An 18,808-nucleotide genomic window follows, 5' to 3' on the forward strand; every position below is an offset into this window, starting at 1 on the left:
TCTTTACAAGCCATGTAATGAGACCGCCCCTGGGAGACCTCATTCCTCCTGTGCTGCTTATATTGATTAATGTGACCTTAATTCATAAAAGATCTTCTAGTCAAGCCGTTCATTTAGATAAACGTTTATTTCATACCTTAGAAAAACGGCCTCAACTCATTCTTTCAGAGACTGCTATTTAAAAATCAATTTTACTAAAGTAAACTGTGTTTGATTGAAACTGTTTTATATACAACAGCTGTACGGACAGGCAGACTAAAAAAAAAATCATAAGGTTTATGCATTATTGAGTAGTTGTAATTAAAAAATGAATAGATTTTAAAGATGTTTGTACATTTTATATACATATGCTTGTGTGTTGTATATGTAGATGTTTAATTATTTTTTTGACTGTGAAAATATAATTTTATTTTTACAAACATGAAGGTGTAACAATTGGCCCTCATATGTAGAGGTTCCCTGTCCTCACATTTTAGGAAATAGGATTTTAATCAAACTTTCTCAGTTTATAAATATGTGTGTTGGTCCCTGCATTTTCTTTTACTTTTTTTTAATTTAATTACATTTTTATAAATCCCACCTATCGGAACATATTATTATGTGTAATAATCATTTGGGTAACTAACGCTATCCAATGCTTCTATGTAGATGCCAAAATTAATATCCATTTGAATGTTTGACCACAACTTTACACGTTTTAATCTGCTGATTTTTGATGAATTACCGGTACATTTTGTTTTTCTCTATATCTGCATATTTTATATCACTTACTTTACATATTTATGTTTATATTAAATCTTTATTCTGGTCTTGTATGATTCTCAACTACTTTTGTAGCTTGGCGTTGGCTCTGTTTTTTTAGCTAAGGTATCTTTTTTGTTTTTTTGTACCAAAGGCACAGATGAAGATGTCATGAAATCAAAGAAGACTTTCCGAAGCCAGGCTGCTGTTAATCAAAATGCCGAAACTGAGCTAATGTTGGAAGGGGATGATGATGCTGTTAGTCTGCTTCAAGAGAAGGAAATTGACAACCTTGCAGGTAGGCCATATTTTTTACAATGGTAAACAAAGCTGCCATATAAAAGCTAAAAGAAGTGATAGATTTCAGTGGCACAGGTAGGAGAAAGTAAACTCTTTATATAATAAAATAGTACAACATGTTAGCTAAAGGGAATAGAGTGATGCCATTGAAAAAAACTTCTGTTTATCCTTACTGCTCATATTTTTATTTGCACAAAATGGTTCTTTACCTATTCAGAATATAATCTGCAGCCTATTTTTATTTTATTTAACCTGCAAGGTAAAGGCATAATGTGCTAGTAGAACAAAGCCCTCCAGTGGCAAGCTATCACCGCTCACAGGGATTCCATCTTCACCTGGTCTTCCTTCCAGGTTCTCGTGCTCCAGCCTTCTGATTGGCCGTGCCGTGATGACGCCATTTATGGACTGCGGCACGGAGCTCTGAAAGCATGCCGTCCCTTCAGAAGAGAGCAAGCGCCGGTGACCTTACTGGCTGCATGCAGTATGCATATCTCCTAAACCGTGCAGATTTGGGAGGTATTCACTGTACCTACAGGTAACCCTTATTATAGGCTTACTTATAGGTACAAGTTCAAAAACTGATGATACTCATAGCCTATGGAAGCAGCTGTCTTTTATATTACCTTCTTGCCGTTGTACATGCATCTTATTAGTTCAGTAGCAGTAAGAGGCGTTTGATGTGTTTCTATTGACTTACAATGGAAGGTGCCTTTTTGGTGTGCTTTTTAGAACATGTACCAAAGATGCAGCATGCAGGACTTTTCAAAACCAAGCACACCTGCAGTGTGAACAGTGATGGATTTAATGGGGAATAGTTTTCACGCGCCATTGTTGCTCTGAAAAAGAGTGGCAATAACGCACCAGTGTGGATGGGATCTATTTTACAGATGTCTTATGTTTCTATGCACACATAGGCTGTTATCAGCAGTTTTTGACATGGGCCTTTTCAGACTGGAAAAAAGCCCCCAGAACTAGTGGGTTTTAAGAGGTGTTTTTTAGCTGTAAAAACGATCTAACTCTGAACAAAGCCTAAAATCGCAGAAAAACGCGGCTCATCAGCTTTTTTTGAGCCATAAGCTTTTGTGGGAGTATGTATAATTTTGTTTAAAAAAGCTAAAAACTGCTACAGCTAAAAAAGACACTAAAAATGCTACTGCAAAATTGCTGAAAAATTCCTTCTACAGCTAACGCTACTGGCTTTTGTATAATATCCAGTGTGCAAGAGGCCTAATAGTTAACCTCTCTGCTTTTCTTTTCCTCAATAAACTTCAAAAAAACAAACAGAAATCTCCAGCTCACTTACCAGCCAGCCTGCAACAAACCAAATTGATCCTGCCTAAGAGTTCACATTAAAAACAAGGGATACACATATTAGCAAATACATGCATAACCTGCAGCAGACATGTCACAGCACCCCAGTGTACTGCGGTCCTAACTCTATAATTTTGAGAGTCCTCAAATTTGGAGCACATATATAATGGATAGATTAAGGGCAGGAAGGCCTGAAGGTCATATACCTTTAAGGAGGAAAGGACTCCCTCTAGGCATCCCTTAATCTATCGATTTATTATACAGGTATATGTGCTCCAACTTGGGGGACTCTCAAAATCATAGACTTAGGACCGTAATACATTGGGGTGCTGTATATATTTGCAAATATTTGCAAATGTGTGCAAACTAAACCCCTGTTTTTAACATGAACTGTTAGGGTCAATTTAGTATGTTGCAGGCTGGCAAGTGAGCTGGGAATTTTTGTTTGTTTTTTGACATGTCACCCTTCCATGTGTGCCTCGCTGCAAATGCTAGTTATAGGTTGAGATAATAGTCTTTTTTTTTTTGTGTGTATAACCATAAATCAACCTAGGTGTGATAAGGAATGGACAAATTAAAATTTCTTATTTTTATTTTTTTTCCTTTTACCAAGCAGTGGTCATAGAGGTCCTTTTGGCCATTCTTCCAATATGGAAGTTATTGCAGAGCGGATAAAAAAAAAAAAAAATCTTTGTGAATGTATGGCCAAAAAAGCATGGCCTATTATGTTCTAAATAAGTCCCCAGGATCCTACAGTGAACAGGGAGTAAAAAAGATGTGAAGAAAATAGCTGCTGCTACTTAACCACTTCAGCCCCAGAAGATTTGTCTGCTGAATGACCGGGCAATTTTTTTCAGATTCGGCACTGCGACGCTTTAACTGACAATTGCGCGATTGTGCGACACTGCACCCAAACAAAATTGATGTCCTTTTTTTCCCACAAATGGAGCTTTTGGTGGTATTTGATCGCCTCTGCATTTTTTTTATTTTTTGCGCTATTGACAAAAAGAAGTGACAATTTTGGAAAAAAAAAACACTATTTTGTACTTTTTGCTATAATAAATATCCCCCCTTTTTTTTTAAGTGCATTTTTTCTCAGTTTAGGCCGATATATATTTTGGGTAAAAAAGTCGCAATAAGCGTATATTGATTGGTTTGCGCAAAAGTTATAGCGTCTACAAAATAGGGGATAGATTTATAGCATTTTTATTATTTTTTGGTGTCGCTCTGCGATTTTTATCGGGACTGCGAGATTGTGGCGGACACATCGGACAATTTTGACACATTTTTGAGACCATTGGCATTTATACAGCAATCAGTGCTATAAAAATGCACTGATTACTGTAAAGATGTCACTGGCAGGGAAGGGGTTAACACTAGGGGCAATCAACTAACTGTGTTCCCTGTGTGTGTTTCTGACTGTAGGAGGAGTGGGACTGACCTAGAGTAAATGACAGATCGTGGTTCATGGCTATTAGGAACACACGACCCGTCTCTCCTCACAGAGCAGAACAGGGATTTGTGTGTTTACACATGTCCGTTTTCTGCCTCTCGTGCCCGTGGTCACTCGTGGACGGCGGTCATCGTGACCACCAGCCATGAGCATCGGCACTGCCGCAGTGATGCGTGCGCGCCTGCTGTCTTGATCTCACGAGCCGACGTATAGCTACAAGGGCTCGCGGGATCATGCCGACCTGCCGGAGTAAAATGGAGGCGGCTGGTTGGCAAGCGGTTAAATCAAGCATAGGTTATTTTAGTATGAGTAGTGAGGCTATATTATTTGTGTTTTTATGTGTGTGTTTGAAGTCATTCTGCTGGTGAAAGAAAAGGAATGACCTACTTTTATCTAGAATAAGCTCATGACAAGCACCCCAAGCCATCCAAACACCCTCCACATCTCTCCTGTTCTCTATACTCGGTGTATCCTTGCCATGTGCCATGCACCAACCATGTTATAAATGTTTTAACCTTTTTCTCCAAAAAGTGGACGCATTGGGAATAGATACTGAAGTGTCAAAATTTCAGATTTGAAATATTTCTGTTTCAGCTTTAGTCCCTTTGATCCCCAGACTGTTTACATCAAGAGGCAAGTTTCATAGTATTTTAGTGATTTTTTTAATACTACCGTAGTGCTATGACAGTCAGTGTCCCAATCACATTCATAACCATTTAACAGTCTGTTGTGATTCCAGTTATTGTTCCTGTCCCTGAAGTACAACTAATTTTTCCTCGGTGTAACTCCTTATAAATTGTCTAACATCTGCTAGCCTTACGTATTATGAAAAGAAAGACCTGAATCCACCATAATATGTTTAGACATTTTTTCAATGTTTTAAAAAATGAATTGTGTGGGCTGTTGTTTGAATAATGCTCAAGGAATGAGTGTTTTAGATGTGAAGTCACCATTGTCCCCTAGTCTGATAATACTAGCTTTGCCTCTTATGGGTGGTAATGTGTAGACATCTGTGGTAGGTAGTTTACTTTAGACCTGCTGTATAATTCTTTCCCTAGATGATATGCTTCCTCCAGATGATGGGACATTTTTGATTATTTCCTTTACATCATTCTGCAGATAAATTGGTGTCAAGTGATGTGATCAATGTATCTTTTGCCACTAAGGCCCCTTTTATATGGAGTGGAATCAGTCAAACGGATCTCCCTGTTCAGGGGGGGATCTCTCAGCTGATCACCGCTGAGCAGGCACATGACAGGTCTGCTATGCTGAGCGGACACAGACGCAGCCCACTCTTCTCTCTGGGGCGGTCGGATGAAAACTCACTGCCTGTCTGTTTCCATTCAACTGTCATCCAAACCTATCCACCGGACGGATGGGGAACAAATCCCCTCCCGTCTGTTTTTAGCGGACCGAATCTGATGTCCGTGAGTGTCCCTCTGACATCCGCTGCTCCAAAGAGTACAATGGGTGGTTCAGTCGGGTTTGCCTGAAAAACGAACAGGCGAACCCGATCGGGCCTCTTGTGTGAAAGAGGCCTTAGGGGTTGATTTACTGAAGCTGGAGCATTCAAAATCTGGTGCAGTTGTACATGGTAGCCAATTATCTTCTAATTTCAGTTTGTTCAATTAAACTTTGACAAGAAAACCTGGAAGCTGATTGGTTTCTATGCAGTGATGCACCAGATTTTACATTCTTCAGTTTTAGTAAATCAACCCCTAAAAGTCCTAAATTATAGTTTAGTTCCCTTTACATACTTTAAAGCTGTGCTCAAGGTAGGTATAAAAGCTACACATCAATGCAGCTCTGTAATTAATACATCACTAAATTTATTTTTCAATGCAAGCAGTGTATGTACCTGAATTTCACTTGGTATCACCTTCCTGCAGTCCTTAACCACTTGCCGGCTGCCGCACGTCGATATACCTTGACACAATGGCAGTGGTGGGCAAATGGGCGTACCTGTACGTCCCCTTTCATTTGCGGGGCTAGGGGGCACAAGCCCACTGCGTACAGCGTGACCGTGCCTGTGGTTCCCATGGACTCAATGTCCGCCAATGTCCCGTGATCATGTCACGGAGAGGCAGAACAGGGAGAATTTACCTGTTCTGCCTAGTGACATGATAGGGATCTACTGCTCCCGGTCATTGGGAGCAGTGGTCGCTGTCATGTCAATGGTAGCCCATCCCCTCCACAGTTAGAATCACTCCCTAGGACACACTTAACCCCTTTATTGCCCCCTAGTGTTTAACCCCTTCCCTGCCAGTGTCATTTACACAGTAATCGCTGTATAAATGACATTGGTCCCAAAATAGTGTCAAAAGTGTCCTGTGTCCACCATAATGTCGCAGTCACGATAAAAATCGCAGATTGCCACCATTACTAATAAAGAAAAATTATAATAAAAATGCCATAAATCTATCCCCTATTTTGTAGACGCTATAACTTTTGCGCAAACCAATCCATATACACTTATGGCGGTTTTTTTTTGTTTTTGTTTTTTTTTCCAAAAATATGTATGTTTTTCAAAATTAACGTTTTTTATATAAATAGAGAATTTCCTTAATGGGGGCACACACAGCAATAAAAACTGACTGTTCTACCTCTCCACTCAATTTAAACCTAAATAAAAAGTTTTGCCTTTAGTCATACTTTAACCTGCAGGTATGCAAACGTTCGCACAAACATTTCTTTATAACACAAAAAATAAAAATGCAGAGGGGATCAAATACCACCAAAAGAAAGCACTATTTGTGGGAAAATAAGGACGCCGATTTTGTTTGGGAGCCACGTCGCACGACCACGCAATTGTCATTTAAAGCAGCGCAGTGCCGAATCGCAAAAAGTGTTCTGGTCAAGAGGGGGGTAAAATCTTCCAGGACTGAAGCGGCTATAAAGCATGGCTCAGACTAAAAGGGAAACTACAGCAAAAAAAAAGATAAGGTCCCCTCCTCCTCTAGACAGAGCTGTGCTATGGGGCAGATCTATGTAAAATTCAGGAAAGCATTACAAATACTTTGGCGGGTGAAAACGCTCTTGTATATGTATTGCATCTGTGTATATAGCTGTTTGCCTGTAGTTCATTATTAAAGCACATAGAAAGTCATATCCCATTGTTTCCCTTGGCATTGTGCCCACTATTGATGTTTACGTCTCCCCTAAATCATTTGGTGGCTGTGTATGTACAGAATAACCTTGGCTTTCATTCATTCAGAATAGCTGAGGTCATTCTACGTATGGGCCACTGCTATATGAATTACTAACTAGGGGGGGTGTAAATATCAGTGGTGCCCACTGCCTACACATTGTTGATGTTTACAAGGGCCATGGCTAATAGGTTCCATTTATGCTGTACACATATAAACATTACCCCAAATATTAAATGCATACAAAGTATGGAGAACTTTTTACAGAAGATCTTTCTGCCAATATGGCCCCGAGCATGAGGTCAGGGCTCATGCACACAGGCCTACAATTGTACTGCTGTGTACAGATTCATAATTTGTACAGATGTGAATGCAGCAGTATTGTATGCTATGGGCTCATGCACACTACTCTGTTACTTCAGTCATTCAGAATGACTGAGGTTATTCTGCATATATGCTGCCACATGAATGACTCATTTAGGGGATGATGTAAACATTAATATTGTGTAATCGGTGGCAGTGGCGCCTGCTCTCTACACCTACCCTATTGATATTTACATGCAGGCCCTGAGCAGTGGTGGCGGCCAAGAGGCAAACTTTAGGCAAAACCTTTTTTATTTTTCATTTTGGATAGAGTCGTGGGCTTTCGGATGAGGTCCGCCTGTCAGTTTTTTCAGACAGACCTGATCGGAGCCTCCATTCACTCCTATGGAGTAGCGGATGTCAGCGGTGACATGCCCCTGACACATAAAATCCAGATAGATGGTGACCCTATTTTCTATCCGTTTGGGGGGATCGGATCAGATGGGATCAGATCAAAAGGGTCAGACGATCCGTTTTCTTTCGATCTCCCCATAGAGGACAGCGGGGCTCTGTCAGGTCTGTCTCTGCACAGTGATCGGAGACAGACCTGTCATCCACCTGCTCAACGAGATCAGCGGAGCAATCCCATGCTGAGCAAAGGAGAGTCTGTCGGGTGGATCACCCGTGTGAAGGGACTCTAAGGGAGGGTTATAACCCCTGTCAGATTATTTTTTTGCTATCTGTGTCCTATTGCAGAGATTGCTCTTCACTTCCTGTCTCATAGCTAAGCAGGAAATGGGTGGAATTCCTGCAAATTAAGGGAATTTCTTGGCGACCCCCAGGTCACCAGAACTAGTGTCCCCATTGAAAGAGTTCCCCCTCTGCTACTTTTTTGGAACAAAATTTGGGATTTTCTTTTACTTTCACTTTTAGTGATGATGGTAAACAGGACAAATAGAGAATTTTCTTAATGGGGGCACAGACAGCAATAAAAACTGACTGTTCTACCTCTCCACTCAATCCAAACCTAAATAAAAAGTTTTCCCTTTAGTTATACTTTAACCAGCAGGTATGCAAACGTTCGTACAAACATTTTTACGTATACAGCATTTGGACAACATTTTGGCGCAGGTTCAATACGACAAGAGGCCTTATAGCAAGATAAAAGTTATAATCTGACCAGATGAAATGAGTGGGATTTATGCACATGACCGGGTAGCGCAGATTAAAAAAGAAAAAAAAAATTCTGAACTTTTTTTGACCAAAAAAACTGCTAAAAAGAGATGACACCACCTGCTATCAGATGTCATGGCATAAGCCCATTTCCCCCTAGGGCGGACTCCATTGAGCACCCTTTGTGTGAAAGGGCCCAAAGGGATGAATGCTTGTCCTGCTATTGGGATATGATATTTCTACTTTGTGTTCTCTACAAAGGCCCATAGTACACCCAAGGTAGTCAGAGGACACTCCCAGCCTTACAATATACAGAACTGCTATTTTTTTTTCCAGAAGGTATACTTGTGGCAATCCTATTATAAGAGAAATAGTTTTATGTGTATTGTTTCATTTTTATTCTGTTTTCATCATTCATTGTTTTGCATGCATTTTGCTGCCAGCTTTGTGCACATTTATCACAGACAATGTTTTCTATGTGAATTTGTACTGCATGAATCAGGCCTAAGGAAAGGCTATTTTCATCTTTGGTTTTCAGCGGGTGAAGGGGGTAGATGGTGCTGTTTTTGTATATGTAAACATAGTCCTGTCGGGGTTCTGTGAGGACTGCATGTAACATTCATCATGCTGGTGAAATGCGGCTTCCTGACGTTTCATCCCACACTCTGCATGCAAAACTATTTAAGTGTGTAAAAAGTGCATTTTCTGTGCTTTTATTTTTCTTCACATAGTTTTATCACTTACATTTCATGTGAATTAAAAGGTATGCAACAAACTTTATTAAACATTATATATATATATATATACATATATATATATATAATCTATATTTTTTTTGTTTTTTTGTTTTTTTATATATACATATTCTATATTTTTATATATATTTTATATTTATATACATTTCGTTTTTTTTTCTTGTAATGTAGCTTTCTGAAAACTGACCTTTCCTTTCATACAGCTAGCTGTGACTTTCTGTAACTGCCAACATTTCAGATCTTTGCAGCCAAACATTGATGACATTCTATACACCGATTAAAGAATGCTCCCTGAAATATGATTTAATCTTTAGGCTACATTCACATAGCCATAAAAATTTTACTAATGTTTACTGATGCGCATGATAATACTTTTAGATCAATTTTAAATGCGTACAGTTGTCATGTTTTTGTTTTTTAATATATGAATGCATAGTTTGTGTATACACATATCCTCAGATGCATATTTATTTTTTATTTATTACAGATTCTTATAGTGGAGGGCCACCCTTAAAAAAAAAAATAGTATTAATATTCTTTTAAAAAAAAAAAAAAAAACATTTGAAAAACCTCTGTTGCTAGGCAGTCTTCCTAATCTGCCTCTTCTTATTTCGCGGTGCTTCCTCCTCTTCAGCGAGTGACCCAGTTGCCTTCTGAGACGTGTGTGTCCCAGAACACAACGGGGCCATTCACAAAGTGCAGAGTGACTCGTGCATGCACAGTTGTTAAAGGGCAGTGAAGCCGCAAGGCTCCACTGCCTGTTTCCCTTTGTTAAGATGGCGGCGCCGGCAGCCAATCTGATGGATGGATCGGCCTTGGGGGGGGCCGACATCGCAGGCTCGCTGGACAGGTAAGTGTCCTTATTAAAAGTCAGCAGCTACAGGGTTTGTAGCTGGTTGGGATTTGAACCAATGACCCTAGTGATAGATTTGTGGATTTTGTGTTACGGATTGGATTGAAGTGCACGTTTACACACATGTGTGAATGTCTCCTTTGAAAAAACAATGCAGTTTATTTCAGATCTATAAATTAAAAATACTTCTAAATGTGTTTACAGCCAGGTGAATGTGACCTTGATGTGATTGGTAATGATGGGCTCAGGCGTGTTCAGGATCCTAGTCCCAACCTCCATGCCCGATCCTGCAAAGAATCTGACGTGTCACACGGCTAATCACATGCAGTGACACAATTCCCAATCTATGCCACTGCAGACCGGGAAATGTCTCACTGCCTGTGATTAGCGGTGTGCCGTGTCGGCTTCCTGCCGGGATCGGGCAGGTGGATTGGGACTAGGATCCTGAACACGCCTGAGCCTATCTCTAGTGATTTTTTTCTCACGGGAGTTATTCACTTTTCACAGCAATGTGACTGATGATATGGTTATAGGGGGCAGACCCTACCCCTTAGCACTCCCAATTCCTTCATTCTAAGGTCATTATTGGAAAGTCTTATCTCAGTAACTAGAGAGCAGAAACCAGTAAGAACCCACAACAAACTTGAATAAAATATTTGCATTATATGTAACTAATCTGGGAGATAATTTTCTTGGCAAAAATAAAGTTCCTATCAAAGAATCCTAAGAAAAAAACTATTATAGGATGATTTTCTCATATAACACATGCTTTAATAATTTGCAATGCATCAGATGCAGTGTCTGACATAAAAACCCCATAGAATTTAATTAGTTTCAAGGTCATATCTTCAAAGAGTAACTCCACTTTTGTTAAGAAAAAAACAAAACATTTTAACAAACAGGGATTTTAACAAACTTTGTTACAGATTAATACCTTTTATTATTCTGAAGAAATAGCTGTTTGTGTCCATGTGCAAAGTGAATGTGAGTGATTTACTAATTATCAATCAGCGACTGCACTTGCAGGGCTCTAATGAGGAAAGTGGCAGGGCCTGCATCCCTTCATGTGATTTCCCTTTGTGTTATCTCACCAAAAATGAAATTTTTGTTGCAGGGGATGGCCAAAATCTGACTTGTATCTTAGCACAGACTTCAGGGAAAATCAGTGAGCCAATCACACAAGCAGGAAATGACAATTCTGGCGGGGGGGGTCTGTACACCATCTATGTACAGAACACCTTCAGGTTGCCATATTGCATTGAAATTTATAGAAAATTACCGCAGATAGAAATGTAAAGGTGGTGGTTTTATTGAAAGGTGTTTCCTAAAGATTTTCACAAAAGAAACCAAAAAAAAAAAAACAAGGTACAGTAGCACACTACCACAAGGTACCAGAAGAAAAGCAAAAAAGAGGACTATGCCGAGCCCACACAAGGCAATATAAGGCAGACATAAAGGAAGTGCAATGTAATCCTCAGTGCAATTGCACCTTGTACACAAGAAAATGTGTTATTTTATGTTTAATCTGACTTTAATAAACCTTTAAAGAAAAAGTCATACATTTTACATTAGGATAGAAGAGCACCGTCAATATACTGATCCTACAAAAATAGTACATGGTATGACTGCGGTAAGTATCCCAGTTCCAAATGGATGAATAGAGCATATACATTACATGGCAGAAAAAACATAGTGTGATAAAGAAGTCTTAGTATGGGCCATTGCAGCAGCCAGTTCAATGTCATTTTAAATGTGATTGTTCGCAGCAAAGACATGTTTTATCTGTGTCTTTTTTATTTTGGTAAAGTGTGATGTCATGCTAAATTACACATTTATTACACATAAAACTGTATTATAAATGAATGCCTCTGGAACACACCCCCAGCTCAAGCATAGCCTGCCTCTTGAACACGCCCCCAGCTCAAGCATAGCCTGCCCCTTGAACACGCCCCCAGCTCAAGCATAGCCTGCCTCTTGAACACGCCCCCAGCTCAAGCATAGCCTGCCTCTTGAACACACCCCCAGCTCAAGCATAACCTGCCTCTTGAACACGCTCCCAGCTCAAGCATAGCCTGCCTCTTGAACACGCCCCCAGCTCAAGCATAGCCTGCCTCTTGAACACACCCCCAGCTCAAGCATAACCTGCCTCTTGAACACGCTCCCAGCTCAAGCATAGCCTGCCTCTTGAACACGCCCTCAGCTCAAGCATAGCCTGCCTCTTGAACACGCCCCCAGCTCAAGCATAGCCTGTCTCTTGAACATGCAATGGAATACGGGCATACTGTGTGTCTGCACAATGTCCTGTAACCGTGCCCCCCGCTATCAAGAAGAGGAAATGCATAGTCACATGATAGAAATTTTTACCCTGGTTTCCAAAACTAACCAAAAAGCAGTTAAAGTGCCTGCATAGTTTTAATCCTCTATACCCTTGTATGTTCACAACATTCAACATCATATAAACGCAATTAAACACTTGGGGCAAGAGATATGCCACTGCTCGAGTTGGGTCTGCTACTGCAATCCTCTCTACCTTTTATGTCATTGAGTGCCAGCTCTGCTCATCCAGACATACACAGTTACACACAAATAGGATACAAAAGGCTGCACTCTGAAAAAAATCATCCACTTTATTGCAGGTATAAAAATGGCAAAACGGCAGACAAGACACTGTAGGGGCAGGAAACAAGGTTGACTTAACACAGGAGAGTGCCTTTCTTTAAAAAGCCAACTCATAGCTCCTCAATGAGGTACAGATGTGAGTGATCGCTCCTGATTACAATACTGTATATATGATGTGGGAACACAAACAAAGATAAAATACAACAGCGTAAATCATAAAAAAACATATCATAGAAAATGTATCTAGATCTCTCAGTCTGAGCCTGAGATGTGCAAATAAAGCAGATCTGACCCTTCAGTAACATAAATAACATGTACATACACCTACGATGCCAGGGCGGATCTGAAACATCACATATCCCTAGCACAACTACATTTGATCACAAAATAATATAACACAACACGTCAACAAGAACTCGGAACTAACCTCTGGGAACTCAACACCTCTCAATATAGCTCAACATAGCCCCATCAGACATATCAGTGTAACCAAGGGATCTCAAATGGCCAGAAGCTGTCATTTCATGGGACATGCTGGACAGAACGGTGAGCGCGGTTTAAAAATCACATCCATCCAAAAGTATGGGATATATCTACATTATCTTTGTTCAACAAACCACCCATCAAACTAATCCAGCATGTCCCGCCAGCAGTTTTAGTGCCTGCATAGTTTTAATTGTCTATAATTTTGCATGTTCACCACTACTTTAACCACCTGCCGACCGCTCACAGTAAATATACTTGCAAGCGGGTGGCAGGTGTAGGCGCAATCACATACCTGTATGTCGGCTCTTTCTTCTGGGTATGGTGGTGCCCTCTGCTCACCCATGCTGTGATTGGACACAGCACAAGTTTGGCAGTTGATTTCAGCCAAACATCTCATCAGCTAACACACACACACACACACACAGTTTTGTGTTTAGAAAATCACAAAACTCTGTGTAGAGGAAACCGCGATTCATCTGTTTCTTGTCCCTGCAAAGCAGAAACAGCCTGATAGTAAAAGTGGGCACATCACACATTTTTAGGCACCCGGTTAACCCTTTGATCGCCCCTAGATGTTAACCTCTTCCTAGCCAGTGTCATTAGTACAGTATTATCACTGACCAGTGTAACTAATGAAGTCTGTGTCAGTCACCCTCCCAGATTGTCATCTCAGTGAACTAAACATGGAGGGCTGTTTTTAATGAACTGATCTTTGTGCTTATGTGTAGAAATGCAAGTACTAGCCGCTGTACCAGGATTCCATATACCATTGCTTAGAATAAAGATTCCAATAATTGGTTTAGTAATCAGGCCTAGTATATATGGGCTGCATACATTTATATATATATATAAAGTAAAATAAATGAAGACGTGTGTCTCCTTTCTCTACAACATAGCAGATCTGTCAGTGGCAGAGGTGGGCACAGCTGTATGGCAACTCAGTGATTCTTATGATCCAAGAAAGACAAAGACATAAAAGAAATTCTGAGAGACCTTGGGAAAAAAATCTAAGACCATTTCTTAAAAACCGCAAACACAAAGAAACACCATTACCACTGAAATGTGTTATCTGTTGGGTATTTATTAAACATGGAGCCAGATTAAAGAAAGCTCATGCATTTCAGATATGCGACCTCCAATGCATCGCAGACCTAAAAAAGCAAAAAAAAAAAAAAAAAAATACATCATGGGCGTCTGGTCCAGAAGATCAGCCAATGTGCATATTAATAGTCCGCCCAACATTGGAGGCTGAGACAAAACTCTTAAGGGAGGTATATTTACAGATCCAGGCAGCTGCCATTAGAACAATAGAAAGGTTTTAGGACTGGAGTTCTTCGTATAACCATAAGAAAGAAAGAACCTGATGATTTATGTGAATGGAAGTGTCTCTTTAATGAGGATGCAGTACTGTGATGTGACAAAGAGTGATGCAATAGGAAAACCCATCCCTTATCTGAGATTTCTACTTGCTATGATTTTACAAGGCCATCACATATCAAGTGTACTGTTAGATTTGGCACAGAAAAGCAAGCCTACATATTATCACACAAGAAAGGACATTTATAGCTGCGTAAAAGACTGCAGATTTCTGGTAGCTTATTAAAAAATTTTTTAAAAATAACCAATAAATGATATTGTATGTTTTTATAACTAGATTGTAATATTTGCCCTTTTCCTCCCATTTTAATACATTTGCATTTAAAGGCTTTGGTTCGCTTTTTATTAGGTTGTGTAGTATACAAATGCAGCCTGGAAGGTAAGTGATTGTTGCAGAAATGCAGTGCATGAGTTGGCTTTCCGCAAGGGATGGTATATATTCGCCACATCTCTGTAGGTGTTCTTCTTTTATCACACAACACAATGTTCGCTAAACTGTCGCCTTAAAGTATAACTTCGGGCAAAACTTTTTTTTTTTTTTTTTTTTACGTTTTGAATAGTTTGGAGAGGGATTAGTATGCCTGTCAGGTTTTTATTGATGTCTGTGCCCCCCATTAAGAAGATTCACGCTCTCTATTTGCCCTGTTTAAGGTTATAATTGAAAGTGAAAGAAATCCCTTGTCCCCCTGTGCAGCAATAGAGTGGAAATGTTCCAACAGGGAGACTTATTGTGGTGACAACAAGGGATTCCCCCGACTTTGGAAGGATTTCCTTCCACTTCCTGTGTTGGCTGTGGGACAGGAAGTGAAGGGAAATCAGATGGCAAAAACTTGACAGGAGTTATAACCCTCCCTAAAGGCCTGTACACACAATACAAAAATCAGAAGTAAAATTTCGTCCGAAGGATCTGATGATTTTCAAATCGTTAGTGTGGTGCTTTCGACAGCCAATTCCGTTTTTTCGTCCGATAAAAGCTGGATGTGCAGACTATAACATTTTTGTCGTATGTGATCTCAATGTCCGATTTTCGTTTAATTAGAATGTTTTTTATACGAAAAAAATCCTAAGAGCAAGACTACGCATGCTCAGAAACAAAAGAATACATACAAAACTATTCAACACATGACGTCACGTACGAGAATTTCCGTATGGTGGAGTATGGAGTAACCGCTTCGCTTTGGACATGAGACTAGCATGCAACTATGAACGGTCACCCAAAAATCTGATCGTGTGTACGAAGCTTTACTCTCTTCAAGATGCAAAAAAGTTTTGCTGTTCTACTTTAACAATGTGGCCCTAGTTTGTGTGTGGTAGTGATTTTAAGATACTTACACACGGGCCAAATGTCGGGCGACATCAGCCAGTTTGGCCGGCTTCTATCAGACCAGCATGCTGGAAAACCAGCAGCCCACTGACTCCCGATCAGCGCTCTCAACCAATGGTGAAGGAGTGTTCTGGTGGGAAGGAGGGAAGGGGAGTCCCTTTAAAGCAGGTAGAAAAAATAGCCAGATAAAATAGTAAAAGCACATATTACACATTGTTTGGCTGTATGCCCCTAGATGTTAACCTCTTCCCATCCAGTGTCATTAGTGCAGTATTATGACTTGTCACTGTATTAGTGTCACTAGAAAACTCAGTGTCCGTTACGCTTCGTTTCTACTGAGTGGATCGGTTCGGTACGGTTCAGTACGGTACGCTATTTTGAGTGTTTCCATTATGAAAGCGGCCCATACAACTGAACCATACCGCACCATTCAGGGTCCTGCTTCAGGTGTGGGGCCATAGAAAATGGTACGGTTAGGGCGGAGCTAAGATACATTCCACTGATTGGCAGACAGAAAAACGTCTGCCAATCAGTGTGAGGCCACGCTAGGCATTTTTTCTAAACCCCGTATGGTCCCTGGTGGTCCGACTTTTAGTGGAAACGCTCACCTGGATAGGCCGGACCATTCTAACCCTTCCAAACTGTACCGACCCGAACTGATCCACTCAGTGGAAACGTGGCATTAGTGACCCTCTCAGATAGTGTCTCTTAGCACCAGATTGCCCGCCATCCTATCACAGCTACAGACTATAAGTCAATGACTTCCCTCATTACAGTATAGAATCTATTACGGTAGAGAAGCGCCAATGGCGTTTTTTAATCTATGATTACCGATACATTCGGTCAAGTACTCGCCGATACCGAGTACCGATACTTTGCAGTGCGATTTGCATCCATACAAAATAAATGGCCGCAAATCACACTGCAAAAAAAAATCACATGCGAACAGGAATGCGGTGCGATTCCTGTCCAATTTACATGCGGTTTTCCCACCTCTCCTGTGTGAACCCAGGCTTGTCATAGTGATTTCAGCCTGGGTTTACACAGGAGCAGTGCGGGAAACCAGACAGTAATCGTGCCACATTCCTGTTTAAATTGCATGCGATTCTTTGCAGTGTGATTTCCGCCCATTCATTTTGAATGGACGCAGACCACACCACAAATAATATCAGGAGCATTTTCACGAGTACTTGTGAAAATATTCGGTATCGGCACTGGTGCATCCCCAGCATCTATAGCTGCATGAATTCCAGTATATATAACATAGTATGTAGATGCTATAACTTTCACACAAATCAATTCATGTACACTTATTGGGATTTTTTTTAATGAAATGTAGCAGAATCAATTTTGGCCTAAATTTATGAAGCCTTTTATATATATATATATATATATATGATTTTTTATTTTTTTTTGTTTATATGGCAAAAAATAACAACCCAGTTGTGATAAAATACCATCAAAAGAAAGCTCTATTTGTGTGAAAAAATTATAAAAAAAATGTCATTACAGTACAGTGTTGCATGGCCACGCAATTGCCAGTTAAAGTAGCACAGTGCTAAATGGCAAAAAATTCCCTGTCGTCATGAAAGAGGTGAAACCTTCCAGAGGTCAAGTGGTTAAGATACAGTGCCTTGAAAAAGTATTCACACCCCTTAAAATTTTCTACGTTAAAACCAAAAACATGTAGAGCTACAATGGAATGGTTTAGATCATAGCATATTCATGTGCTGTTCACAGACACTCTTCATCCAATCTGACAGAGCTTAGGCCGCGTACACACGGGCGGACTGTTCGCCCAACCTTGTCCGCTGAACAGTGTTTGGGCGGACAGTCCGCTCGTGTGTGGGCTTTCAGCGGACAGTTTCAGCGGACAGTTGGACGGACAAAGTCTTTCGGAAATTCCGAAAAACTGTCCGCTGAAACTGTGTTTGAGCGAACAGTCCGCCCGTGTGTGGGCTTGTCCGCTGTACTTTCGAAATGAGCGGACTGTTCCCGCTCGGAAAGTCCGCCCATTTCGAGCGCGTGTACAGGTAGGCGGGGCCCGCGAAGGAGACGTCGCGGGCTCCGCCGCCTGGAATGGGCTTAAAGGGGAACCCCAACGCCGAAAAAAATCGGCGTGGGGGTTCCCCCCAAGTCCACACCAGACCCTTGTCCGAGCACGCTACCCGGCCGGCCAGGAAAGGGGGGCGAGCGAGCGCGCCCCCCCTCCTGAGCCGTACCAGGCCGCGTGCCCTCAACATGGGGGGTGCCTTGGGGAAGGGGGGGCCGCGCGGCCCCCCCACCCCAAAGCACCTTGTCCCCATGTTGATGAGGACAAGGGCCTCTTCCCGACAACCCTGGCCGTTGGTTGTCGGGGTCTGCGGGCGGGGGGCTTATCGGAATCCGGGAGCCCCCTTTAAGAAGGGGGCCCCGGATACCGGCCTCCCACCCTATGTGAATGAGTATGGGGTACAATGTACCCCTACCCATTCACCTGTGAACTAAAGTACAATAAAAAACACAACACAGAGAAAAAATATTTTATTGCACAGCTCCGGGGGTCTTCGGGGGTCTTCTCGCCGGACTCCTCCGCGGTGTCACATGGTATATGTCACATGGGTTGGTCACATGGGTTGATGTCACATGGGGACTATGACATCGTAAGGGGGCGGGGTCACCATGTGACCAACCCATGTGACATATACCATGTGACACCGCCCCATTGTCACTATATAAGTGGCAGCGGAGCGTGTCCCTGGCATTCCGGCCGGAGAGCTCGTCGAGTCAACATCTCCAGGAGAAGAAGAAGAAGAACAAGAAGAAGAACAAGAACGGAAGGCGGCGGCGGCGGCGGCGACGACAGCGGCGACAGAAGACCGGGCCACCGGACCAGGCGCGGTGGCCCAGCAGAAGAACCGAAGAGGGGGACAAGACCCCCGAAGTCGGGAGAAGAGGCCGGCGGCGGGGAGGAAGAAAGCCGGACTC

General features: G+C 41.5%; 1 protein-coding gene across 9 annotated transcripts in view; it reads left to right on the forward strand.

Moving 5' to 3' along the window:
- Positions 1 to 18,808, forward strand: part of NBEA (neurobeachin) — a 901,556-nt gene that overhangs the window by 654,533 nt on the left and 228,215 nt on the right. For all 9 annotated transcript variants that reach the window (XM_077484128.1, XM_077484132.1, XM_077484134.1 and 6 more), the window contains one exon: positions 896 to 1,039. In XM_077484128.1, coding sequence (XP_077340254.1) covers positions 896 to 1,039 — 144 coding nt within the window. The remainder of the gene's footprint in view (positions 1 to 895; positions 1,040 to 18,808) is intronic.

The sequence above is a fragment of the Lithobates pipiens genome, unplaced genomic scaffold (genome assembly GCF_037356315.1).
Source record: "Lithobates pipiens isolate NorthernLeopardFrog02 unplaced genomic scaffold, aLitPip1_a1.2 Scaffold_16, whole genome shotgun sequence".
In the NCBI taxonomy this organism is placed as follows: Eukaryota; Metazoa; Chordata; class Amphibia; order Anura; family Ranidae; genus Lithobates; species Lithobates pipiens.